Raw genomic sequence first — 27,044 nt, 5'->3', positions numbered from 1 at the left:
AGTGAAATCAACTTGCACTTTGTCAGTGAAAGAATCACAGAAATGTGGGCTGAGAAGGCTGTGCCTTCCGAAAAAGGGGTAGGAAGAAAGGCAACCAGGAATAGAATGTCATCCTTCCTGAAAGCACTGGATACCCACAAAAACATTTCTGTAACCTGGTCATTTCACCTCACTAGCTCAAGACATTGATGTATTTACAGTTTCTTTGATTTAATAAAGCTAAGATTGCCATTAAAACAACCTCTGTATTATATTTTAGAAAATGAAACTTATACCATAGAAATTAAAGTAAGCAAAACCAACTTTTTATGTGGAGAAAAATCTACCTGTACTGAAAGGAATGTACAAATAAACTGATGATTGCAAATATTTATAAAGCACCTTTGAGATGTGAAAACTACTCTCTGAGCCAAGAATAGGAGTGATGAATGATCGCTTCATTTATAAAGGACCCTAGAAGACAGCTGCAAATGTTCACAAAAGCAATCAGGTTCCAGCAAGCCCTCACCCACCTTAAAGAAATCAAACAATGGAGCTATTATTTTTGCCAGTCAAGACTCTTTAACATGATGTTATCTTCATACGTTAATGCATATTTTTTAAGGTAAACAAGCAGTTCCACTCGGCTATCTGGTTTCCCTAATCTGCTTATGGTGTTTGAGTGAGATATTTAAGTATTGAGATTTCTTTTTTTTCTAATAAATGTTAGATTTCTCAGCCCCTGACTGGAGAAAAAACCCATGCTAAGCAATAATAAAAGCATCACCATGTCCATTCACATAAACAACACATATGATTCACCCTGTGGAAGAGGGGTAGCAAATACAGTCCATCAATCCTCATTATTAGCAGAATCTGTATTTGTGAATTTGCCTAGTCTCTAAAATTCACCTGTAACTCCAAAATCAATATTCACGGCACTTTTGCAGTCATTCATGGACATGCACAAAGTCGCAAAAAATTTGAGTCCCTCAATGTGCATCTTCCCAGCTGTGGTCAAACGGTGACAATCCACTTCCTTATTTCAGTTCTCAGACTGTAAACAAGCATACTGTGCACAGTCTATTTAGTGCTGCATTTTTCCCACTTCTGTGCTTTTTTGGGGGGTGATTTCACGGTTTAATACGGCCCCCCAGTGTAGTGCTGAGGTGTCGTCGACAGTATAAGCCCAGGAAGGCTGTGTTGTTCCTTGCAGAGGAAATATCTGGGCTAGATAAGCTCTGTTCAAGCATGAGCTATAGTGCTGTTGGCTGTGAGTTCAGCATTCGATAAATCAACAACATAGGTTAAATAAGGTGTCTTTAAACAGAAACATATGAAAAGCAAAGTTATGTATTGACTGGTTGACAAAAATGTTGTGACCAGAGACTCATAGGAACCTAACACTGTGTTTCTCCTAGAAATAATGGTTTGGTTGGTATTTGCTAATTTGATGTTTGCAGCAACTTTATAGAACGTTAAGTACTACGAGTGATGAAAATTGACTGTATTATGCTCTGTGCTTTTAGGTGAGGAAACTAAGACCCAAAGAGACTAAATTATTTCCTCCCATGTCACCCATCCTGTTGGAAGCAGAGTAAAAACTAAAATTGAGGGGTTTGTTTCCAAGTCCAGTGATTGTTTTTCTGCCTTATGCCTCCTTTCTCCAATTATACCTTGGTTATGAATAAAGAGAAGGGCGTTCGTGTCTTCATTACATGGGATGCCCCGATTTACTTGGCATTCTCCTACCCAGAGCACTGTCATTCAAACTGTGTCTTTTCGGGACTACCCTGGTGGTTCAGTGGCTGAGACTCTGCACTCCCAATGCAGGGGTCCCGGGTTCAATCCCTGGTCTGGGAACTAGATCCCACATGCCGCAACAAAGATCCCGCATGCCACAACTAAAAGATCCCACATGCCACAACTAAAAAGATCCTGCATGCTGCAACAGAGATCCTGCATGCCGCAACTAAGACCTGGTGCAGCCAAATAAATAAATAAATATTAAAAAAAAAAAAGTGTCTTTTCAAAAAGAATAGGTATAGGTATATGTATAGCTGAATCACTTTGCTGTACACGTGAAACTAACACAACATCGTAAATCAACTATACTCCAATATAAAATAAATTTTTTTAAAAACCAAAAAAAAAAAAACCCCACCAAGGTATCTTTTTTCAAGTGTGTAAATCAGGCTTACATTGGGTCAAAACTGAAAGAGGCAAACAAACAAAAACAAACAAAAAAGTATGTGACAGTTCAATTTAGATTTATAATTTTAATGGGTGGGTTATGATGACTCATGAATACAAGATATAGGAAAGGAGAGAGATAAGAGTAAACTTTATTGAATGTTTTTTCTGTGTGTACCAGGCAAATGTAGCCAATTTCCATATTTTATCTTATAAGAAATTACTGTGAATTTCAGCAAATTAATTTACCTGTTACCTTTTAGGAAAGATTGTGGTTTCTAAGAAAACTAATCTCATATTTTTTTAAAGAAAGATACCTATCAAGTATAGGCCAATCTCTAAGGTGTAAAGGTGTGGATTCAAAACTTATCTGATTCATTCCTATTATATAGCTCAAATTAAAAACAAAAAACTGACAATATCACGTAACGGCAAGGATGTGGAGCAACTGAAAACTTCATACTTTTCTATAAAGAGTACTATAGCCACTTAAAAAGCAGTTTGGCATTTTTTAAAGTTAAATATACACTTAATATATGACAAAGCAATCCCACTCCAAAAGAAATGTATTTCACACAAAGAGCTGTAAGTAAATGTTTATAGCAGTTTTATTCATAACTGCCCTAAACTAAAACAACCCAAATGTTCATCAATGGGTGAGTGTGTCAACAAATTGTGGTCCAGCCATATAATGGAATACTATTCTACTAATAAAAAGAATAAACGACTAATACCAGCAACAACATGGATATATCATAAAAGCACTATGCTAAGTGAAAAAACCCAGACAAAAAAGGCTACATAATACATGCTTCTATCATAGGACAGTTTGGAAAGGACAAAACTGTAGGGACAGAAATCAGATCAGCAGTTACCAGGAGCTAGGAGTTGGGGGAAGGAATTAACTACAAAGGAGTACGGAATTTTCTGGGGTGATGGAAATGTTTTAAATCTTGATTAAAACTGACAATATATTTCTCGGATAGGATGAAACAACGGGGTAGACAAATAGGAAAGAGAAATGACATCTTTAGGGTGTGTTTAAAATTTAGAAAGGTAAAAAAAGTCATTTGTTACATTCCTCTAGATTAAGCTATAACTGCAGAGGACTATTTAGTAATTAGCTGAAAGTATGTAATGTTAAAATAAGTAACATTTATCTTTAGGGTGCAGAGTGGAATAACAGGTATCCCAAGAACGGGGCACTCTGGAACGTCAAACCTGCCCTAAATGTGGTTTGAGGTCCAATCTCTGTAAGACAGAACAGGAAGAGTGTTTGCAGACAGTCTGGACAAAAAACTTCTCCTGTTTGATAAGTTAGTCACTTATAATATATTTATCTGAAGATTATTTAATAATAGATATATTAACAATAGTATAGGAAATTTCTTAAAGAACATTGGTGTAATTATGTTGCCTAAGGAAAAAGAGAAATAAGGATATTGAGAAACTCAAAACTGTTTACATTTGAATGTAGATAAAAGCTTTTAGTCTTTGGAAGTTACTTCCTTATTTTATTAAACTGCAATAAAACAAAACTTTTGCAAACAAGAGAACAAAATTGAACCTAGAAGCACTACACTCCCACTTCTAATGAATGAGTCTAGAAGAGCAAAGTCATTTAAGAAGTGAGCCCCACAGCTGCCTTGTAGGAGAGGGGCCGGTGAGGATGAAGGGGTCCTACACTTCACGGACAGAGTGGGAAAACAATTCTAAAGGGGTTGATTGCAAGTCACAGTCGTGACTTTTCTAGTAGTACACTGCCTGTTTGGATGACGGTTTCAGATCTGACTCAATTTTTTGCCTTCCCTGACTTTTTCTTTGCCCACAGGATCCTTCACAAGTAGAACCTGCTTCAAAAGCCTGAAAGTTTTGCTTGCTTAATTAGGCGTGTTCATCAAGAGTGGATAAAGCAGTGGTAGGAAATGAGCTGTTTTTACTGCTAAAACAGCCGTTCCTTGGCAACTATGATAAATGCTCTGGGAAGGTCAAGTCCATGGTGCCTTGAATCTGCATGAAAGCAAGGATCACATGGGGCCTTGTGATTTCCCGAATGATGATACATATTGGAAGAAGACTCTAGATCCAGACTGGAGTTTGGTCTGGGACGAGGGGCTAAGCAGGTCCCTTGTGACTTGTATCATCCAAGTAACCCAAGTAACCCAGATATTGACTGGCCAAGGAACTAGCCAACTGGATGGAAACTCCCTACCTAATTTTATGTTTTTGTTACATGCTTTGTTAATAAGGTCTTAGTAACTGACAATAAGTGCCTGTGATTTTTCTTTGTAATCGTTTTATAAACAATGGTATTTTTCAAGGGAGCAAATGAGTTCAGCTTAAAGCCCTAATAGCATCCATTAATGAAGTACACTATAGGTAAAATATAGTTAGAACATCCTGAATGTTCTGGGAGAGCCCTAGTTTATGAATATGCTGTCTAGTTCTCCAAAAATATCTTTATATTTACCATGCATTCTGGTTTGGGGTTAGAAAAATTTGCTCGCCCTCCACAGACAGCACATATAAAGAAATTTCCCACATGAAGTATTTTTTTAAAACTTAACACTTGTGGAAATGCCATAAAAATTTTTCATAATGGCAGAGAAGAGCCTGTCCAAAGTCTTTTCAATTCTTCCAAGCAAAATAAATCCCCTTTTTCTGTACGCCCCATTTCAGCTTTATTCATTCCGCAGTTATAGCCTTTATTACACTGTATTATCCTGTTTAGTTCATCTATTTCTTTTGCTATGATATAAACTCAGGGACAGTAACTGTTTTTCTTCTTTATAACTTCATGCCTCCTACTATAACATTAGGTGTTTATAAAATATTTGTTTGTTTTTCTGTAAGAGAGAAGAAATTTCACAAAGACCTAACCTGAAGATATAATTACATGAAGAAACTTCAGCATGAGGTCAAAGTTAGGGAAATGAGAGCCTGGCCTGATCCAGGTTTGTCCCAGGAGACCCATTTGCTCCTCAGGGGAATTTAGGGATGTAGGTTAGCTACAGAGTGGATCTTGGTTCTGGTTCTCCTAAAGCTGTCTTGGGTACAGGTTGACTCCTAAATGATAGCAGAACCAATACAGACCCACCCTTGGCCTAAGGCCAGCCCTGAAATCACCTCCGGAATGAATGACAAGGCCATTTACCAAGGCCTTGGAAAACGTGGTCCTTAAGCCACTCTAAACTACCAAACATTTTCCATGATTCCTTTAAAAGGTTATTTGTTCACATATTTTTCCCATTACTCTTTGATCAGCATTTATGCCGAGCTTTTTGTGGTCCTGAAAAGGTAATTGATCCAAAAACTCTCTTTCAGAATTTATTTCCACTTATCCTTTGCCTGTAGGCAAGACTATATTTTCAGAGCCATATGCCAATAAAGACTACATTTCTTATTCTATTTTTAATTCCACTTAAATATTCCTTTAAATTATAATAAAAAGGGCAGCAAACACACTCCCCTTGTTAATTACCTAATGTTGCACAATAAATTAGCCCAAAGCCTTGTGGCTTCAACAATGATAGCATTTGGAAGGAATGCTATTGTGGATCAGGAAGGAACTTGGGAACAGCTGGGTTAGGTAGATACGACTCAGAATCTCTCATGAGGTTGCAGTCGTGATATTGGCCAGGGCTGCAGTCAGCGGAAGGCTTGACTGAGGTTGGAGGATGCACTTCCAAGATGGCTCACTCATATGGCTAGCAAATTTGTGCTGGCTATGGGCAGGATTTCTCAGTCCCTCACCATGGGGACCTCTTCACAGGATTGCTTGAGTATTCTCATGACATGGCACCTGGCTTCCTCCAGATGTGGAGCTTCAGGGAAAGAGCAAGGTGTGAAGTGAACTACAATGTCTTTCATGACCTACCCTCCGAAGTCACACATGTTCACTTCACTTCTTCTGTACTCTAATGGATACACAGGCCAGCCACAATTCCACGTGTGAGGGGACTATACAAAGGGTAAGTACAGGAGGTGAAGTTCATTTTGAATTCTATACTTCCACATTTAAATTTTTTTGCACCATATCAAAATCAATTACATAAACTGTGTATTCACAGCTTAGTTATGAAATTTGAGATTTTTCATGAACCATCTCAAAGACCTTTTTGCATGTTTTATGACTATGGTGGTAATCCTTCCAGCCACTCACTTGATGCATCCTAATTCTAACTCAGTGAAAGGCATCTGCCTAGACATGTGGTTCTTCACTTTCATTGGCTCTTAGACTTTTTGAGAATCTTAATATCTAAAGACCAGCCGCGCCCCACCCCCAAAATGTACATACCCACAAATGTGCTATTTTACATACAACTGGAAGACTTTTATGGACTCCTGGAGCTAAGAAAAAGAACTCTAACTTGCAAGCAACATACGCAATGTTTTCAGCTGGCTGCCAAATATAAATGTCACAGCTAATGTTCAACAAAAGGCTGATGCCCAGTATTAGCTGAAAGACTGGCTAGTTAACAAGTCTATGTAAGTCAAAATAACAGAGGACTTTCATGTGACGTATCAAATTCACCTTTTGTTTCACAGTGGTATTTTTCTTAATTGACCTGGTAAAGTAAACTGTTCATACTTTACAGTGGGCTATCTTGAGTTTGGGTTACACTTAACAGATGCTTCAGGCTAATATTAGGCATTAACTTTAATATACATATACACAAACAGAATGACTCACTAATATCTCATAATGTCACCCAAACCTTCCAGAGTTAAACATTACTCACCACCAAACAAGGTTAGTTAATGATGAATGCTGCTCATGCTTCAGCTAGCGATGCAAAAAAATGGTTTCTAAGTATAAAGCCAGACAGAAGTTCATCACAAGAACTAGAGCTCTCGCTGTCTGAAGCTAAACATTCTCTACAGTCATGTTTCATATGCTGAACAAATGAAAAGCACAGGTTCTCCAAATTTATAGAATTATAGTTAAGTTAGCTAATTTCCTCTCAGCCACTTTCTTTGAATTAGTGCCCCAGTGCTTGGTACTGATTATATAAACAGATCAGTTTCTATAACTGTGTATTTCTCCATACACAGTTAATCTCATCAGAATCATCAGTGACAGTGTTTAACATGCAGATGATCAGACCTACTAAACTGGAATCTGGTGTGACTATAGTAAGGTTAGAGGGAGCGAAGGGCGGGGTTGGGGGAGGTAGAGCTCCGCATACTTAACAGATTCACTAAGTCAGTGGTTTGCAAAACATGGCCCCAGGACCAGCAGCACCAGCATTACCTGGGAACTTATAAGAAATGTAAATTCTCTGGACCACCCCACCTCAGGTCTTGAATCAGAAACTCTAGGGATGGGGCCCAGCACGCTGAATGTTAACAAGATGATTCTGATGCTTGCTCAAGCTTAAGGACCACTGCACTCAGTGATTCCTTGCTCCTCAGTATAGTTTGAGAATGATCATCTCCAGGTTTGTTAAACAGCTGTATCTCAATGAAACAAAACTCATGGGTTTCTTTTCCTATTCCCATCTAAATATCTTCTACAACCAGGCCTTGTGGATGGATGTAGACTGCAAGTACCATAAAGGAAGAAGGGTAGATGGGAGAGACCTTAGAAGAAAGGCAGATAAATGGAGGTACATGTTTCTCCATGTTGTTTGTTTAAAGAAACAAACAAGCAGTCTCACAAAATAAGAAAGTCCCTAGAAAGAGACATCCCTAAAAGGATCTTGACTCGGCTAATGTTTATCTTTTAATGTCATTTAAATTGTTTGATAACATAACTTACAGGAAGTTTATTTAGTGTTAACATCTGTGGTTCCTTTGTGGCCTATGAACCTCTGGCCATGAAAAGGAATGTTTGAAATGGATGTTTCTGGGACACCAGAAAAACCTTACAGATGACATGTAAGCCATGGGTTATGATGACTTTGGAAAACACTACAGTAAATACTTGTTGTCTTAATTTTCTGACATAAGTGAAAACAGATGCTTGGATTGAATGGCCGGTGAAGAATAAGTGTTATATAATGCAATTCAGCTAACAAATCTAGGGTCTCCTAAAACTGAATGGTGTTCTTTGTAAACAGCTGGGAAAGGCACCTGAAAGTATTTGAGAAAGCACTGACACATTGGTGAAAAATTGTGAAAGTGGGACTTCTTGCCAAGTGTATGTGGAGAAAGAATTTTGACTAACCTAGATATGAAGTCTTGTTACTTCTTTAAGTGATTCAAGGACATTTTTTATTAGTTATTCTGGTGATTCAGTTGTAATATCAATATTTTAAATTTGAGTTACTGTTCCCCAAATAGGATAGTAAAAACAATCACTTGCTCTAGTGAAAGGCTGTTTATAAAGAGTTTTACAACTAGGTTGTTCTGCATAAGAACAAAACTCTAAACCACACTAATACCAGTGTGTTAATCCATCAAAAATCAATGGTGAGTCACACCAAATTTAATCCATTCTAGGACTTTCATCTATTTCATATTTATGTTTTTGATTTGTATTACAAGGAGAACAAATACAGCAATGCAGCATGGCACATACAGGTGTAAGCACATAAACCTGTATCTGGAAATGTAATTTTATATATCCATATATATATATATATATATATATATATATATATATGTATATATATGTATATGTATATGAAATGCCACAACTGTGATCCAGTTGCAAATTAGAGGATCACATTTCATGGGGACAGTTGACACAGAAACTCAGTTTCATGGAAATGTTGGCTACAAATCAAATGAAGAGAAACATGGCATTCGAACTTAAGACCCAACTCGAGCCACTGGAAAAGGCAAAGTTCTCTGCAAGTTCTTGAAAGTATCAAACACCAACAGCTACCCTGGAACAAAAATCCAGGAACAAATAAAAAAGTGACCTTACAAAATAACACTATGATATCTGGTGTTTATCATGCATATGTTATTGACATAATTCATGGGATATACTAACTTATGCCATATTCAAAACCATTTAAGAATGAACTATGGTGTTAATATACAGTATGGTTTGTCTAATCTGGTATGCACAGAGCTTATCAAATTAATGTAAATTTGTGCTTTTTGCAGGCTTACTGATGCCAAGATAAATGATCAGGAAACCATGATATTTTCAATCAAGTGGAACGTTTAGCCTGACATTGAAACACCCATTCCTGCCTTGAAAAAAAATACAAAGTGTGCATTGTCTTCCAAAGGGCTGATTCCTGCTGAATCCAAACAGATGAAGAGTCAACTGTGAGGTGAGGCCTAGGGCCAAAGTGGTCAGTGGCAGAGGTTAGGGGTGGAAGCCAGGAGAATGTTCTGAGGACTCATGGTGTTGAGAGAAGAGGGAAAGAGGAAAGGAGGGAATTCAAAAGGAAAGAGAGAGAAGGAGACTGAAGGGAAAGAAGGATTACGAACAAAAAGAGGGAGGACAGAGAAAAAACAAAAGAGTCTCATTAGGGGACTGATCAGTCATCTCATCAGACCAACCGAGTACCTGAGAGCTGACCAACAGACCAGGCATCCAGGAGACAGTCAAATCACACAGAACCACATCCCAAGCGTATGTGGAGGAAAAAATGACCAAGGACCATGATTTGTGCTCCTAGTTCTTCCACAATAAAACGTAAATCTTCTCTGAGCAAAAGCTTCCAAACCCCTGCGGGAGAGTTGGCCAGGGGAACAGGAGCTTCTGGTGGCAAGAATTGTGTTTAAAAACCCACAGCGCCGTGGCTCCCGTCTTCAGGCCCTGGGTCACTGTGAGGCTGACACCCCACAGGCCCAGACACATGAGACTCTGACTTCCGGCAACAGAGCATTCTTTTAGCTCCGCCTCTTCTCAGGAAATGTCCAGGAGACAAGAGTGTCCAGATCCTTCTTTAGCTGCCAGGACAGGTGAAGAGTTTTCAAAATTGTGGCTGGCCTTCCACATCTCCTCTTACTTAGGTTAAGAAAATTACTACCAAAAAACCATTAAAGCCACCCTAGTATTATTATTTATTAGTGGAAGCTAAAAAGAGAACTGGTATTTTTATTATTCCCTTTTTTCAGGGAAGCAGATCTGATGTTCAGAGAGATCAGGTCACTTGCCAGGCTCACACTGACTCCAATACTTTACCCACTAGCCCCTATTGCTATTTCCCAATATTTATCCTCCCAATTCATAACAAAACTACAGTTTAGGGTAAACCTCAATGGCAGAACATGGCCAGCATCACTTTCCTTCTAATTCTAGTAAAAGCATGAGTAATTAGAGAATTATTCTGTGACAGCAGGATCGTTGGGGTATTTAAAGAGGATGAGCCAAGAGAGGAAGGGAGGGGCCCTTCTTCAGATCATCTGATACATGATCCCAAACTTACTGGATAGAGATACTTTAACTCCATCTGGGAACGTGAAAGGAGAAGGAAACTCTGTCCTGAGTGCCTCACCGGCATATCTGTAACAGCACTGAATTCCAGAGTTCTCTGCCAGCGTGACTTTGGCAGTCACCCCAATCCCCTCCTTCAATGAGAGAATCTGCTGCTCTCAGAGAAGGAAGGCCTGTTAAGACTCGCATGCCCACACACGTGTGCACAGCAGACTCTCAGCAGGGTCCTTGGAAAACCAGAATGTTTTCTTATCAGCTAACAGATTGGAAAAATCAAAGGATGGCATTAAAGGAGGAAGGAAATCTGAAACTCCACTTCGGCATCTTGGAAGCAATGTACCCCCAGCTTCGTCCTATCAGGGGTTCATCCTCCACTCAGAGAGATCTTTCATTTTATTGAAGACACAGCAGAATACACTTCAAAGATGTTTCAGATTATAAGTCATCCTACGCGCTCATAAATTACCCTTAACGTAAAGCACAAAGAAGATGGGCTGGAATGTATATGGTAACATGCACAATTAAAGGAACAATTTCCAAAGGCAATTCACATAACCCGGACCTTTGGAATGGGGGAAATTTATTCAATGTTTTCTCAACTCGTATTTTGCATTGACTGGGATCATAGGGTGCTTGTTCTTAACATATTACATAAATTCATTTTTTCTTCTTTATGTACATAGGTATCACTTAAAGCTAGTGCATGACAACACAATGGAATAGCTTAACTCCTGCAGATTTTAAGAAAATGACTTTTGTGTGGCCAACGTGTATTAGTTTTAAATAGAACTAATTTCAAACTCCTGAAAGCAGGAAATGTCTAAATCATCCTTATAATCCTAATATGATGATTTAAAAAATTATTTTCTTTTTAAGTTGTATTTCTTTTTTAAGTTAATTTTATTTTTTAAATAAAAATATTTAAATATTTAAGTATGTCACTCCCCCGCCACTGGTAACCACTAGTTTGTTCTCCATATCTGTGAGACTGCTTCTTTCTCGTTATATCCACTAGTTTGTTATATTTTTTAGATTCCACATATAAGTGATATCATATAGTATTTGCCTTTCTCTGTATGACTTATTTCACTTAGCATAAGGTCCTCCAGGTCCATCCATGTTGCTGCAAATGTCATTCTTTTTTTATGGCTGAGTAATATTCTACTGTGTGTGTGTGTGTGTGTGTGTGTGTGTGTGTGTGTGTACCAATAATCTTAATGTGATGGTTTTTTTTAAGTTAATTGAATGACAGAATAAGCAAATGTAAGTCCAGTTCTGAAAAACACAATCAGCCATAGCTTCTCAGATCTAACCTCTGAGATTTTGTAAAAGTAGACATTTGAACTTATGTTCTAACACCAAAAACAAATGTTAATCTCAATTTTAAACATTTTCTTATTTTATTTGGCCTGAGAAGGAAGTTTAAAATGCTTCCAAATAATGCTTCAAAATCCAGGAACAAAGTAGCACAAAAGAAAAATCACCTTTAAGTTTGTTTTAAAACTTAAATAATAAAATAATTCACTTGCAACTTTTAAATTTTACCCTGCACTCATCCAGAAAGATTTATCAAGCACTTACACATGCAAATTTTCAAAACCTGTAGATCAGTGGTCCTCAACTCTGGCCACATTAAAATCACCTGTGGAATTTTTAAACTCTCCCATCCCAGACCAATTAAATCATAACTGAGTAGAGGAGCAGAACAGTACTGATATTTTTGAAAACTTTGTTATTCTAATGCACAGGTTACAACTGCTGAGGATAGATGTTATAGTATTTATACTCATAGCTAAACTTATTTTTAAAGTAAACATTGAGTTGCTATATCATAGGTGAAGCTTAAATTAGACCTCAATTTTCTCTAAAATTAATTTCTAATCTGACCAGAAGGTGCTTGGACTGGGTCGATTTGGTCTGATTTTCTAGTGTATGGCTTTAGATGTATAGTCCTTGGTTGGAGAGCAATAATGAAACTTCTATGAAGGCATCACATCTCCTATCTCCTTTCCAGAATTCCACAGGGAGGGATGTTAGCTGACTTCACAGCCTGCTACACTGAGAAGGCCTAAAAACCTCAGACTAGCTTTTAAGGCTCAAAAATTTCTACCAAAATCACTGGGAATATTAGTCAGGGTTTTGTTAGATCAGGCAAACCTACAACACACTATAAAAATCTCACTGTGGAAAGTTCTTGGTGGGGAACCCAAGCGAAAATTATGAGCAGTGGGGTAAGTCCTGATTCAGTCTTGCTGTCCACAGAACTTTTACAAAGTAGCCTGAGACCTTGAAGTTTACCCTTCTCACCATGTACCTCCCAGGCCTTTGGGACATCCCAACACAAGAAGAGACTGTGGGCTATTCTCTATAGAAAATACTCGACAGGGTATTCTAGTATTAACATTCTACAAGGTTCTGGGTGTCACGTTAAGAATATATTTTGTGTACAACCTAAATTTTGTGTTTTGATTCCTAGGGCATATGGAAGAATTGTTGTTGTATTCATACCAAAAAGGATCTGAAAGAAGCTCCTTTAGTTTAACCAGTTGTCTCCATCACATCCACTGCTAGAAGTATACTTTCATCCTCCAAACAAAAATTTAATTCGACCTTACAGCAACTCCTCCATATACTGGAAGAGGCACTCAGTGATGTTTCAGAAACATATTTTATGGGGACTGTATCATCAACTTCATAGGTGTTAATTGTTTAATATTTGTACATTTTGTCAAAGAGAACTTTCATTTTGTCTTACGTTTTCTCTTTTTAAGAGATGATGGCAGCTGAGTCTTACAAGGAAAGAAAAGTTTCTATTTTGGGGGCATTTACTTTGCATACTGCTTTACATGGGATTGACCACACTTGAGGAATCTAGGCATTGACTGGCCTTTTATATACAGAAAATAGGGTCCACATTGAGTGCTGAATATATACCTTGAGTCTTTGTAGTAGTAAGATATTTATCTCAATTCTCAGGGATTTCCTACAACAGCTCCAACCATGGAGGCAGACAAATTGGTTAGTTTGCCTGCTGGGCATCTGCCACTAAAGGCTGAACTCTGTGAGAAGTAGATGGGGTGTTAATGCCCAAACCAGTATATTTTTCTGGAGTTAGATTTCCTGTATTCATAGTTCCACTATATCATTTACTAGCTGTGTGACTTCAAGCAGCTATTGGCCGTTTTGTGGTGGGTAGACTCTAAGATAACCCCCAATAATCCCCATCTCCCATTATTGGGTAATCCTCTTGTGTGACAGGACCTGGAAGTTGCTTCTATCCAATAGAATATGGCAAAGGTGATGGGTTGCCACTTCCATGATTAGGCTGTATTGTAATTTCCGTCTTGCCTGCAGATGCATCTGGGCTTGTACACCTTGATGAAGCAAGAGGCCATAATAGAGAAGCCCATGTGGCAAAGAAAAGAGGTGACCTCTGGCCAACAGCCAGTACGGAAATGAGGCCCTTAAACCAATGATCCTCAGGGAACTGAACTCTACCAATAGCCACAAGAACTTGAAAGGTGATCCTTTCCCAGTTGAGACTTCAGATGAGACCTGAACCTGGCTAACACCTCTGTTGCAGCCTTGTGAAAGACCATGAAGGGGACGACCCAACTAGGCCAGACTCAGACTCCTAACCCACAGAAACAGTGAAACAAAAAATGTGTGGTGTTTTAAGCTGCTAATTTTGTAATAATTTATCATGCAGTAGATGATAACATATTCTTTAGGCTTAGTTCCTCATCTGTGAAATGGGGATAATACTATATATTCCATAGGTGTACAGATGAAATGAGACAATGTATACAAACACTTAGCATTAAACAGCATGCCTGATACTTAGTAATACGGTTGTTGTCATAGTCTTTAAATGTTATTTTAACAGAATATACGTATTTAAACCATTGTTTTTCTTTTTTTAGCGTGTTCATTCTTTGGCTGATACTATTTATTTTTATATTTTTATTTTACTACTCTAGTAATGTCTCACATTAGATTATCCTATTAATTTTTTAATTTTACATTTATTTTTAGATCACTTTTAGTAAGTTCATCTATTTACTTTCCATATTCTCCCTTGCTTTTATACCTGCTTTTATAAATGGCAATCAGGAATCAGGTAAAAGGGAAATCATTCTGAGGATGGTGACCCAGATAGAATAGTTGGTCACATTTGCTTAATGCCCCTCCCTTCATTAGACACCTCACTTTTGTCTTAAAGAAATATTCTGTCAACACACATTAACCTATAAGAACATTTTAACTGTCTTTTCTATAATACAGTATCAATGAATTTGTCTATTCTCAAGTGCTACCCTGTGCCTCATTAACTTTTTCTTTTAATAAATGTATTTATTTATTTATTTATTTTTGGCTGCGTTGGGTCTTTGTCGCTGCACGCGGGCTTTCTCTAGTTGCGGTGAGCGGGAGCTACTCTGTTGAGGTGTGCAGGCTTCTCACTGAGGTGGCTTCTCTTGTTGCGGAGCACGGCCTCTAGGCACATGGGCTTCAGTAGTTGTGGCACGCAGGCTCAGTAGTTGTGGTGCATGGGCTTAGTTGTTCCGCAGCATGTGGGATCTTCCCAGACCAGGACTCGAACCCATGTCCCCTGCACTGGCAGGCGGATTCTTAACCACTGCACCACCAGAGAAGCCCCTGCCTCATTAACGTTTGAGAGCGAGAGATAGAGACTAAAATTCCTTAATATTCAGTATCTCAGACTGATATAGCAGTCTATAAGACTAAACTAAACTAGTGAACGTGTAATTAGCATAGAGACACCTTATTTTTAAGCACTGGGTTCTAAACATGATAGTCTTAGCATCAAAAAACTATATTTGATCAATTTTTACATTCCTAATACAAGTTTCTTTTATCACAGGGGCTGGATCTCATTCAGTTTTACCTAGTAGACAGTGCTTGAATAGACAAACAAATCTATACAACTGCCAAGAAACTAGAGCTGTAGAAAATGCTAAAATAATTCCCCTGTGGTTTTCAGACTTGTTTGTTTTCTTTTAGCAGTGGAACCATTTTTTCCTAATGTACTCTTTAATACAGTCCCACCAATATGTAAATGTATACTACTCAAATAAAAGCAGAAGTCCACCCATCAGGGTTCTTTGCCCTCCCCACTATTCTTCCCCCAAACTCCTTGTTCTAAGATGGAAAAGACCCTCCCTGGCTCCTTACAGGTATTAACCACCCTCTGGAGAAAGGGACTGGGTCACTGGAGTGACACATTCTTGATTTGTCAAAGTGAGGTTGGTAGCGCTCCGAGGAGAGTGAGAGCTCGACTCCAGGTGAGTGGCTGGGAAAATTTAGAGTAAGACATGAGCCCTCTTCTCCAAAGACAATCTGCTACTTCTGCTTTGTAATCAATCTTGGGGAGTCAAGACAGATAGAGACAAGGAAGACACAGTCACATCCAGTGTGGACTCAGTCTTGGCTTTCCCTCTGGGTACTTTAACACCTGCTGAGCTCCGGCCCCTGGAAGTGGCCTGGGCTCTGGCCATGCAGCTACCCCTGTCGGGAAGGCCCTTCCACTACTCTCCTCCTTGCCCCAGTGTATGTTTGTCTTCCAGGCTCCTACTTGGGTGCCTTATCCCCACATAATTTTTGACCCCTCTAGTCTGGATTGGGTCCTTTCTGATTGTTCTCAAAGTTCTTTGTGCTTCAGCCAAATCAGAGGATGTTCTTACTCTAATGTAATTATTCCTTTACAACCCTGTCTTCTCTGTCAACTGGTCAGGAAGACAGGTATCAAGCTTTGTCTTCCCAGCCTCAGTGCTCTGCATATACATGGAATACAGTTTGTTACTTGAACAAATTAACATATCTTTATGTAGAGCAAGGAACTGATATTACATAGAAATTAAAGGTACGGTCTTTTGCCACTTGCTGGCTGAATGACTTTGGGCAAACACTTTGAGGCACAATTTTATCCTCTGTAAATTGAGAGTAATAAAATACCTGCTTTATAGGGGAACTTCGAGCATTTAGTTAGTTTTCCACATTAAAAATATTTAACCCTAAATTACCACAAATAATATGAGCTCAAATAATGTTATCTATAATAATAGTGATGAGTTATTGATAGCTATGAGAGTTACTTTTATTAACATGATCTGCCCTGCGATTTTTTTTTCTCCTTGGAGTCAGAGATTTCTACCCTGTCAGGTAACAACCTGAGGCCAAAAGCCAGCTGCCTCCTCCCTCTGCACTAGCCAAGAGTCACAGCCAAGAGCCTCATTCCCTCGGGCCATCTGATCACACTTGTATCAGAGATGCTCCTCTCTGGTTTTCCTCACACCTACATCAGGCGGACTGATAGAGCTGGCTAGAAATAGTAGCCTTTGCCTTCTAACTGACTGCAATTTTCCAAACACAGGAGTTTCTGCAGAGGTGTGTCAAGCCTCTCATGTCCCATTATATGCTTTTTTTTTTTTTTGGCTCCCTTCACTACATACATATTGTTCTCTGTGGTTTTTATTTCTGCCTGTATGTCAGGAAAAAAAAAAAGTTCTGTGGTGCCAAGAATAAAGAATCCTAGGGGTATCTGGAGCACAGGGGTTTTCAAGGGTCTAAAACAATGTGGGAATTCTTCTTCAGGGCCTGTGTATTATGGTCTAATTCTCCTCCTGAAAAACAAGTTCAAGAGGATCTCTCCTGGAGGATCTATGAGGCTTTATCAGTCCCCACAGAAAAGCTGATCCTAGGGCAAAGGTGCCGCTTTCCATAGACAAAAGCAGTGTTTGAACTTGACAGTCAAACATTGGGTTGAGGAAGTTCGGGCTGGAAAACAGTAGAGTCCTTCTCTCATTGTCCTGCAGAGCAACACAACTCCCTTGCCCCACCTTTCACCAAGAACATGCCACCTCATTTGCTACCCTCCCAGAGGTTTGTCAGATAGTCTGGACACAAGATCACATATTATTTGGTGTGTATATTTTTTTCGGTATTGATCTACTTTTCTGCAACCCAATAAACATTTTTTTGAATACCTGTTATACGTCAGACCCTTTACTAAAAGTTTTGCGACTCTTACCTCATTTACTCCTAAATACTGTAAGACAGTTATCATTATTCCCATTTTACAGATAAGAAAACTGAGGCTTAGCAAAGGTAAATGATTTGCCAAAGAACATAGTCATCAGGGGTAGGGAGGAGAAGAGGTCCATTAATAATATTCTCAAACTTTATTCTAAGCTTTTAAAAAGTAACAAAGACTCTTGCAGTACCTTATTTTCTATAACAAAGTATGTGGTTATGTATGCAAGTATGCATAAGACACGTAAGAAGTGATTTCTTATTTAAAAAATAATTTCTTTTCCCTATAAATAGTCAGCTGTATTTATATTTATCAACTATACGCCCCCCCCCCACACACACACACACATGCAGCAGACAGGTTCTAGGGAAAATGTGAAGATTAGGATAATGTTTAAAATCTTTACAAGAAACCTTTTATTCAAGGGAAGGACAGCATTCACATGTACACTACAGAACTTAACTCCTAAGATTTGGGTCAGAACAGGGCAGAACACAGATATCCAGTCAGGAACCTGGGATCCAGTCCTGGTTCTGTCATCAATGTGGGAAAGTTACTAAATCTCCCTGCATTTGGGTACCTCCATTTGTAAAATAAATGGTTATACTGGTCAATGGTCCCCAAATATTGACCTGTGATGAAGTTTTCATCAGTCTGTGGTAAAATGAGAAAAATAAAACAATGGACTTATTTGTATCAATTCATTTGTTTTATAAATCTGTTAAAATGGTTAGCTTTTATGAGCAATGGGGGTTTCCCTCCTTTGAACATTCTCACATGGTGTAATTCAAGTATGTCCTCTATAATGGGACCCTGATATTAAAAAGAATATATATTTTTATGGGTCCATAAATCCAAAGATCTGGGAAACCCTAGCCTAGGTGATCACTAACATCCTTCCTAGCTCCGAAATTCTATACTCTTCTTAAATGACAAATGATATTTAACTAACTCTAAAGTAGGAAGGGGAGATTAACCAAGATGGCGGAGTAGAAGGACGTGCTCTCACTCCCTCTTGCGAGAGCACCAGAATCACAACTGGCTGCTGGACAATCATTGACAGGAAGACCCTGGACTTCACCAAGGAGGATACCCCACGTCCAAGGACAGAGGAGAAGCCACAGTGAGATGGTAGGAGGGGCGCAATCAGAGTAAAATCAAATCCCATAACTGCTGGGTGGGTGACTCACAGACTGGCGAACACTTATACCACAGAAGTCCACCCACTGGAGTGAAGGTTCTGAGCCCCACGTCAGGCTTCCCAACCTGGGGGTCCGGCAACGGGAGGAGGAATTCCTAGAGAATCAGACTTTGAAGCCTAGTGGGAATTGATTGCAGGACTTCGACAGGACTGGGGGAAACAGAGACCCCGCTCTTGGAGGGCACACACAAAGTAGTGTGCGCATTGGGACCCAGGGGAAGGAGCAGTGACCCTGGGGGAGACTGAACCAGACCTACCTGCTGGTGTTGGGGGGTCTCCTGCAGAGGCGGGGGTGGCTCTGTTTCACCGTGGGGACAAGGACACTGGTAGCGGAGGTTCTGGGAAGTGCTCCTTGGCGTGAGCCCTCCCAGAGTCTGCCATTAACGCCACCAAAGAGCCCAGGTATGCTCCAGTGTTGGGCTGCCTCAGGCAAAACAACCAACAGGGAGGGAACCCAGCCCCACCCATCAACAGTCAAGTGGATTAAAGTTTTACTGAGCTCTGACCGCCACAGCAACAGTCAGCTCTACCCACCACCAGAGCCTCCCATCAAGCCTCTTAGATAGCCTCAACCGCCAGAGGGCAGACAGCAGAAGCAAGAAAAACTACAATCCTGCAGCCTGTGGAACAAAAACCACAGTTACAGAAAGATAGACAAGATGAAAAGGCAGAGGGCTATGTACCAGATGAAGGAACAAGAAAAAAACCCCAGAAAAACAACTAAATGAAGTGGAGATAGGCAACCTTCCAGAAAAAGAATTCAGAATAATGATAGTGAAGATGATCCAGGACCTCGGAATAAGAATGGAGGCAAAGATTGAGAAGATGCAAGAAATGATTAACAAAGACCTAGAAGAACTAAAGAACAAACAAACAGAGATGACCAATACAATAACTGAAATGAAAACTACACTAGAAGGAATCAATAGCAGAATAACTGAGGCAGAAGAACGGATAAGTGACCTGGAAGACAGAATGGTGGAATTCACTGCTGCGGAACAGACTAAAGAAAAAAGAATGAAAAGAAATGAAGACAGCCTAAGAGACCTCTGGGACAACATTAAATGCAACAACATTCGCATTATAGGGGTCCCAGAAGGAGAAGAGAGAGAGAAAGGGCCAGAGAAAATATTTGAAGAGATTATAGTCGAAAACTTCCCTAACATGGGAAAGGAAATAGCCACCCAAGTCCAGGAAGCGCAGAGAGTCCCATACAGGATAAACCCAAGGAGAAACACGCCGAGACACATAGTAATCAAAGTGGCAAAAATTAAAGACAAAGAAAAATTATTGAAAGCAGCAAGGGAAAAACGACAAATAACATACAAGGGAACTCCCATAAGGTTAACAGCTGATTTCTCAGCAGAAACTCTGCAAGCCAGAAGGGAGTGGCATGATATACTTAAAGTGATGAAAGGGAAGAACCTACAACCAAGATTACTCTACCCAGCAAGGATCTCATTTAGATTTGATGGAGAAATCAAAAGCTTTACAGACAAGCAAAAGCTAAGAGAATTCAGCACCACCAAACCAGCTCTACAACAAATGCTAAATGAACTTCTCTAAGTGGGAAACACAAGAGAAGAAAAGGACCTACAAAAACAAACCCAAAACAATTAAGAAAATGGTCATAGGAACATACATATCGATAATTACCTTAAACGTGAATGGATTAAATGCCCCAACCAAAAGACATAGACTGGCTGAATGGATACAAAAACAAGACCCATATATATGCTGTCTACAAGAGACCCACTTTAGACCTAGGGACACATACAGACTGAAAGTGAGGGGATGGAAAAAGATATTCCATGCAAATGGAAATCAAATGAAAGCTGGAGTAGCTTGTGTGTGAAAAAAAATAAATATATATATATATATATATATAACAAACTGAAAAAAAATATAAAGTAGGAAGGAAAAAGAAAAGAAAAAACCTTTTAATCTCTTTTTTTTCTTATTTATCTCAGTATTTTCCCAAATGTGAAAAATAAGCCCCTGGCAAGATATAATAGCTATTCCACTAGAAAAAGGACTCTTAGTCAAACGAGTTTGGGAAACAATGGGTTAAAAAGGTGGGACAGTTTTCTTTACCGAGAAATTTTCAGAACCTGTCAAGTTCTGAAGTCTGTTGTGACCCCACCCCAGAACAGAAAAAAGCATGAATGCTCCTCAAGTAATTGATGGGGAGAAGATGTCTGCTCCAAACCCCTTTTGAGGACAGTATACCTATTCCTGGAATGCAGTTTGAAAAAAGGCAACTTCAGCTAAAAGAAAGTCCCTCGGTAGCTTCAATGATAAAGAAAAAACATAGCATTAGAGAAAAGGAGACTTGTCATTTATTTTATAATTATATTAATTTGATAGGTTTTTTTTTTCAAATTACTGAACCTATGGATATTTTTTTAAATTACAAAAGAAACCCGGATGAAAATACTTCAGATTAAAGTGCAATGAGCAAGACAAAAGTTTTGTGGCTGTTTTTGACAATTTTTTTTTTACCATAACAAATAAAGGAAAATTGTGTCATGAGATTTGCATCTAGTGATTGCAACATGATAATTAAAACATTTGGAATTTGCATAAGTCTGCAGTCACAAAATTATGGCTATCATCCCTACACAGTAAATACAAGGTAAAATAAAAACATTTGTAGGTATTAAGCCTGAGAAAAACTCCAGACTTTTCTCAGATGGTGGGTCCTTGTTAAATATTTTAGCAGTAGGAACAGTTAACTCTGAATGCTTGTGGCTCATGACTGATTTATTTAAACACTTTTACTATGATCAAGAAATAGAATGCTTGATAGAAGAGAAAGATCTAATAGTGTATATTTTTTTTTATTTTATTTTATTTTGCAGAGTTATCTTAGAGTTGAAAAGTTTTACTCAGCCGTTTTTATTGCTTTTTATATCATCATGTGAAATATCAACTAGCCAAACCCTTCAGCCTTCACACTCTGGATTCAAGTTTCACTTAACACACTGAAGAGAGAATGGTTTTCACTTGGGACAAGATGATCTTGGAGCAAACTACCCAGAGGTAGGACCTAGCAGGATCTTTGGATATTCTGACCTGAACAATCTTTCTTTCCGACTCTATGCACAGCAGGGTTTTGACAAGCCCATGGCTCTGCATTGCCTCTGATATTTTCCATCATAACTGTATGAAAATTCCAGCCTGTTTTTCCTAATCCTGCTGACTACAGCAGTCTGCAACCATAAAAAGCCTTCACAGACCTGAAGTTGGCTTAGAAAAGTGCCTCTGGAAAGGAGCAAAAAAATACATGCAACATTTGTGTTCAAAGATAGGAGAGAGGTGAGCTCTTGTTTTGGTGCTGATGGGCTCAAGAGATTGTTTCTAGAGGCTAAGTTAAGACATTTTCATTTTCTTCTGATGACATTTGTAAACAAAATACCAACACTAAAATGAGAGCAATTTAGCCAGGAAAAGGGGGAGTGTCATGTCCAGCAGATCAAACCCTCTTCCAAATTCCACCAGAGAGAAGTGTCTATATATCAGCACATGACTGTTCTTTGTTGGTGTGCCCTGCCTAGAATCCTTCAGCCTCCAAGCTAACAGGTATGTGTGAGGTTTACACAAAAGATTCTAGGTTTCAAATTAGCTTCTTTTAAACCTTCAGCTAGCACTGATTTCGTCTCTGAGGAGGGGGATAAAAACACCAAACAAGTCTTTTCAGCAGACTATATAATACCCATCTATACAATACAATTCAATATACAAATGCTGTAGTTGAAGCTATACCATTCAAGCTACTGTGAACATCTGCTAAATCTAATAAGAAGTTGGTTTTCGTCTTTTGCAATAAAGAGATCCAACTGAAAAGTAAATAGAGGGGGGCGTGGGGAAGCAAAAGTTTAAGCTACTTCTCCACACATTTGAATTTTGACTCTCCGAGAAGAACTCTATTCCCCCCCATCTGGCAAAGCAGATCACATTTAATACCAACATTTAAAAACTAGTATCTTTTAAACATTATTTTGAAAACACAAAACATCAGAGCTACTTGCCTTTTGGCAATTTCTGTGCATTTCCCAGGGCTAGTGCAATACTTCCACAGAGAAGTAGACACCCCAAGCTGGAGAGCATGTTGCATTTGCCACCTCACACGGGGAGTGATGCTGGTGGGAGTCTCGCAACCCTGGAGCTGCATTTAAGTGGACTGTCTCTCGGTGACAGAGGAGGGCGGCTGCACTTAGCTGTGCTGTGGGCTTACTCACAGGGGGTGGAGACAAAATGACATCACACCCTTTCCCACACACACATCAAAAAAAAAAAAAAAAAAACGCACAGCAGCAAAAACATATCATCACATTTCCTGCTAGGTTGTAACTGTCTGTCTCTTCTCTTCCCTCTATGATATAAAACTTGAAATTATGGTCAAACAATATTTATGAAAGAAAAAGTATTTGGGCAGTTTTGAAGCATGTGATGAACTCTTTTTAAAAATCCAGAAAAGACATCTTTAAAACCATTGGAACGTTAAAAATATAAAATGAAACTTTATTAGGAAGGAAACTGTTTTTAATTATCTGGTAAACCAATCCCATTCTTCTTTCAAAGGGGAGTAAGCCCATAAAAATTCACTTTGAACCATTTTGAAGTTCCAATATCATGAGAAACTTTTAAGAGTAAGTCATTGGCTACACAGCTATTCATTATATATAATACACATGCATGCATTCATAGATATACACACAGATATACATTGGGTTGGCCAAAATGTTCATTTGGGTTTTCCCCGACTGATGTTACAGGAAAATGTGAACAAACTTTTGGCCAACCAAATACCTAGGGATATTCTATAGATATGGAGATACAGAGAAATCACTATCACTAATTGATCCCCAGCTCTGGGACAGGCTCTGTAATAGTGTCTTTACCTACATTATTGCATTTTAATCCTCACAGTGACCACACAGGAGATCTTGTGTTATCTCTCTTTCACCAGTGAGAAAAAACTGAGCCTCAGAGAAGTTAAGAGTCCTGACCAAGGCAGTGTATTCTAATGGTTAATGATTTGGATGGGCTTTGGAGTAGAACTGGCTGGGTATAAACTTGGATGCTATGTGCCTTTGAACAAAATTCTCCGTCTATATCTCATCAACACTGGTTACATTTAAGGGCTTGCTCCACGCCAGGCACTGATCTGATCAATTCACATCTATTCATATGTATTCCTTAAAATAACCTAGGAGACAGACATTGCCATCACCCCCATTATACAGAGAAACTGGGCATAGGGAGGTTAAATGAAAGGCCCAAGGTCACGGTGCTAGTAAGCAACAGACCTGGCATTTTAATCAGACAATTTAACCCCAGAGCTTCCACTCTTCATTACTACACTTTAAATTCAAAAATAGAGATGACAGTACCAATTTCACAAACTTGCTAGCAGGACTTTTGGACAGTACTTACCATGGTGCCTGGCACACAGGAAGCATATCATAAATGATAGTCAATGAAAACAACAAAAATAATGACAATAATAAATCCCCCAATTAAGCAGAACTATGATTCTAACCCAGGTACATCTACCTCCAAAGCCCATGTGTATCCTCTCTCCCTCTACATCACATGACCCCAAATACAGGCATTGCTGGAATGACTGGGTTAATAAAGCACTTTAAATGTTGTCAGTACATTTAAATCAACTCTTTGAAAATAGCTTATTTCATGAGGTTGCTGTAGCTGAACCAAAACAGTAAAAGGGAAATGGAATAATGGCGGTCCAATGAAATTCTAGTCAAAAAACTTACTAAAAGAAAAAAAGACACACTGAAGAGATGGCCCCATCTTCCAAATAAAGCGTGAGAAGGCACATTGTTAAAGTCATTTAGAGCTGGCCCCGGCTAAGCTTCCAGCACAGGAATGCTCTGGCACTGGCTACGAGGGGATTGGGTTATTTAACAGGTCTTTTTCGTCTCTAATTTTTTACTTGAATAGGCAGCTCTCTCAAACCCCCAGTTTAGACATTCATCCAGCTGGCACTGCTGATTCTACTTCTATATCCATTGCCATCAAGTTAAGCCAGTGAGGCCACTATGCTAGCAGGAAATGACAGGGGTTTTTTTTTTTGAGGGGGGGTAAAAAAGAGCAGAAATATTGGTGGTGGGGGGAGGAAGGCTGGTTCTTCAAAACAGTGTGAGAAGCCAGCCGGAAGGTTAGGTAATGGAATTCAGGAATCAGTGTCTGCTTGGCCTGCGGGCTAAATCAGGTCTACATTAGCAATTGTTATTTGCAGATTGGAACTGACTGGGGGCTAATTAAACAAAGGTCAGTCTCTGATTAGTATTTTGTCAGAAAAAGTTGGTTGCATTACTATAGCTAGTGGGACAATGAACATTCATTGAAGACCCTGAAAGTATAGAGGTCTCCTCAGATCCGGAAGGAGACATGTCCTAAAGAAACGGACCACGTCAGAGAAGGCATTTTACCTTCTCAACAAACAGGAAGTTTTCTGTCATGTCAGAGTCTCAACCCCAACAGGAGGTAGACAAATAGTCCAGAAGAACTGTTAAGGGCCTTGCTCATACAGGAAAACATCAGGGCTGTGGTCATGTAACCACTGGAGGATTTAAGGCCATTTTTTAAGGAAGAATTACCTTCTGCCTGTGGGTAGATTGGAGATGACGATTGTCGAAGAATTTGCACACGCACACACACACACACACACACACACACACACCCCGTACGTCTCCCAGGTGTCACAAGAGAATGCCAAACCTAAGTCCTGGTTCAAATGCCTCTGCAGGCACCTGTGTCTGTATTTACCTGGAAATACAGAAATGTGAAGCTCTGTTTGTGAGATGTAGAATCTCAGATTGAAAAACGTTGTTTTACACATTTATTCAAAGCCCATAAGAGTGTATAACACCAAGAATGAACCCTAATGTAAGATACGAACTCTGGATGAGGACAGTGTGTCATTGGAGGTTCATCAGTTATAACACATGGTAAAACCTCTGGTGGGAGGTAAAACCTCTGGGGGATGTTGGTAATGGGAGGGCCAGGGGTATGTGGTATATCTCTCCATGTCCGGGAGCCAGGGGTAGGTATTTGGGAAATCTAAGTACCTTCTGCACAATTTTGCTGTGAACCTAAAAATGCTCTAAAAAAATAAAGTTTATTACCAAAAATTTTTGTTGAAAGAACATTTAGGAAGAACTTCTGGAAAATCACATAAACTATATTTGTATTTTCCCTCTGTTCTGTGAAGCCAGGGGACCATGCCTGTTTTTGTCTATCACTGTACCCAGTGACTAGAATCTGATAGGAATCCCATATGTTAAGATGAATAAGGGTCAAATGAAGCAGCATCCGTCAATTCCTCCATATTGTTGAAAGGTATCGAGCCAGAGAAAGCTAGACTATGACTTGGAATGTACTATTGTTAGGGAAGGGAGGTAATTCTCCAAGAGTCTCTCACATTTCTGGATGTCCTATGAGAAGAGGCACTGATTCCCTGTGCTCCAGACTACCTTTTCAATGATGTTGCTACAGCAAACAGCCTTGGAAGAGAGAAGTTTGTTTACTGACTCATATAATAAAGGTAATGTCTCCCTCTGGGCAAAGGGAACACATGCTCATTGTCTATTATCAAAGATTCAAGTTCCCTAAGCTTAGGTTTCGTTTCTTGCAATACAACCTGTGGCATGTTTGTAGGTATCACCTATACCTCTTGGTGTGGTCCTGTAGAAACTGGGGCTCCTCGAATGAGCACAGATGCTGATATTCAAGCTATGACTGTTGCTGGGAGTGAATAACTGTCCTTTGTCTTTGACCCAGCATCCTTGTGTCTCCTGCCAGCATCCGTGAAGTGTGTGGGTTGGCTTGCACATATGGTAAAATCCCAACCCTTCACAATTCTTGACTTTAGCATTGACCCACTCCATAATATTTTGTTAGGTAATCTTTGGTATAGTGCCATTAACTACATTCAAGTTCACAGTAAGAATCAGCCACGAAACTATCGTGCATAGTAAGAGTGCTGCCGACATTGTTTATTAAATCATATAGTACCCTCTTTAGAAAAGCTCTGCGGGAAAACCTCTGTTCTTTATGTCCAAAAAAATGTAATTTTTTTTTCTGATCAGCTGCATTTATTTTGTGACATTGTTCTCTTTTTGCATAGACCGTTAGAAAACCAGAGCCAAATGTGTCCCCCACCCATATTAAGTACATATAGGTCTTTGCAGTGCACATATTTTGACATCATCACTGGCTTTTTTTTATCCCCACCCTTTTTTCTTGCT

The 27,044-nt window shown here is 39.2% G+C and overlaps 1 protein-coding gene across 12 annotated transcripts in view; it reads right to left on the bottom strand.

Annotated features, from left to right (window-relative positions):
• ABI3BP (ABI family member 3 binding protein) overlaps window positions 1-22,951 on the bottom strand; it is a 263,791-nt gene extending 240,840 nt beyond the window's left edge. For all 12 annotated transcript variants that reach the window (XM_007164013.2, XM_007164015.2, XM_028168601.2 and 9 more), the window contains exon 1: window positions 22,800-22,951. In XM_007164013.2, the coding sequence (XP_007164075.2) occupies window positions 22,800-22,878 (79 nt within the window). In that variant the 5' untranslated portion in view covers window positions 22,879-22,951. The remainder of the gene's footprint in view (window positions 1-22,799) is intronic.
• Between the last annotated feature and the right edge of the window lie 4,093 nt (window positions 22,952-27,044).

The sequence above is a fragment of the Balaenoptera acutorostrata genome, chromosome 4 (genome assembly GCF_949987535.1).
Source record: "Balaenoptera acutorostrata chromosome 4, mBalAcu1.1, whole genome shotgun sequence".
Taxonomy (NCBI): domain Eukaryota; kingdom Metazoa; phylum Chordata; class Mammalia; order Artiodactyla; family Balaenopteridae; genus Balaenoptera; species Balaenoptera acutorostrata.
The sequence above is the reverse complement of the archived record's forward strand: the minus strand, read 5'-3'. Positions and strand labels throughout refer to the sequence as shown.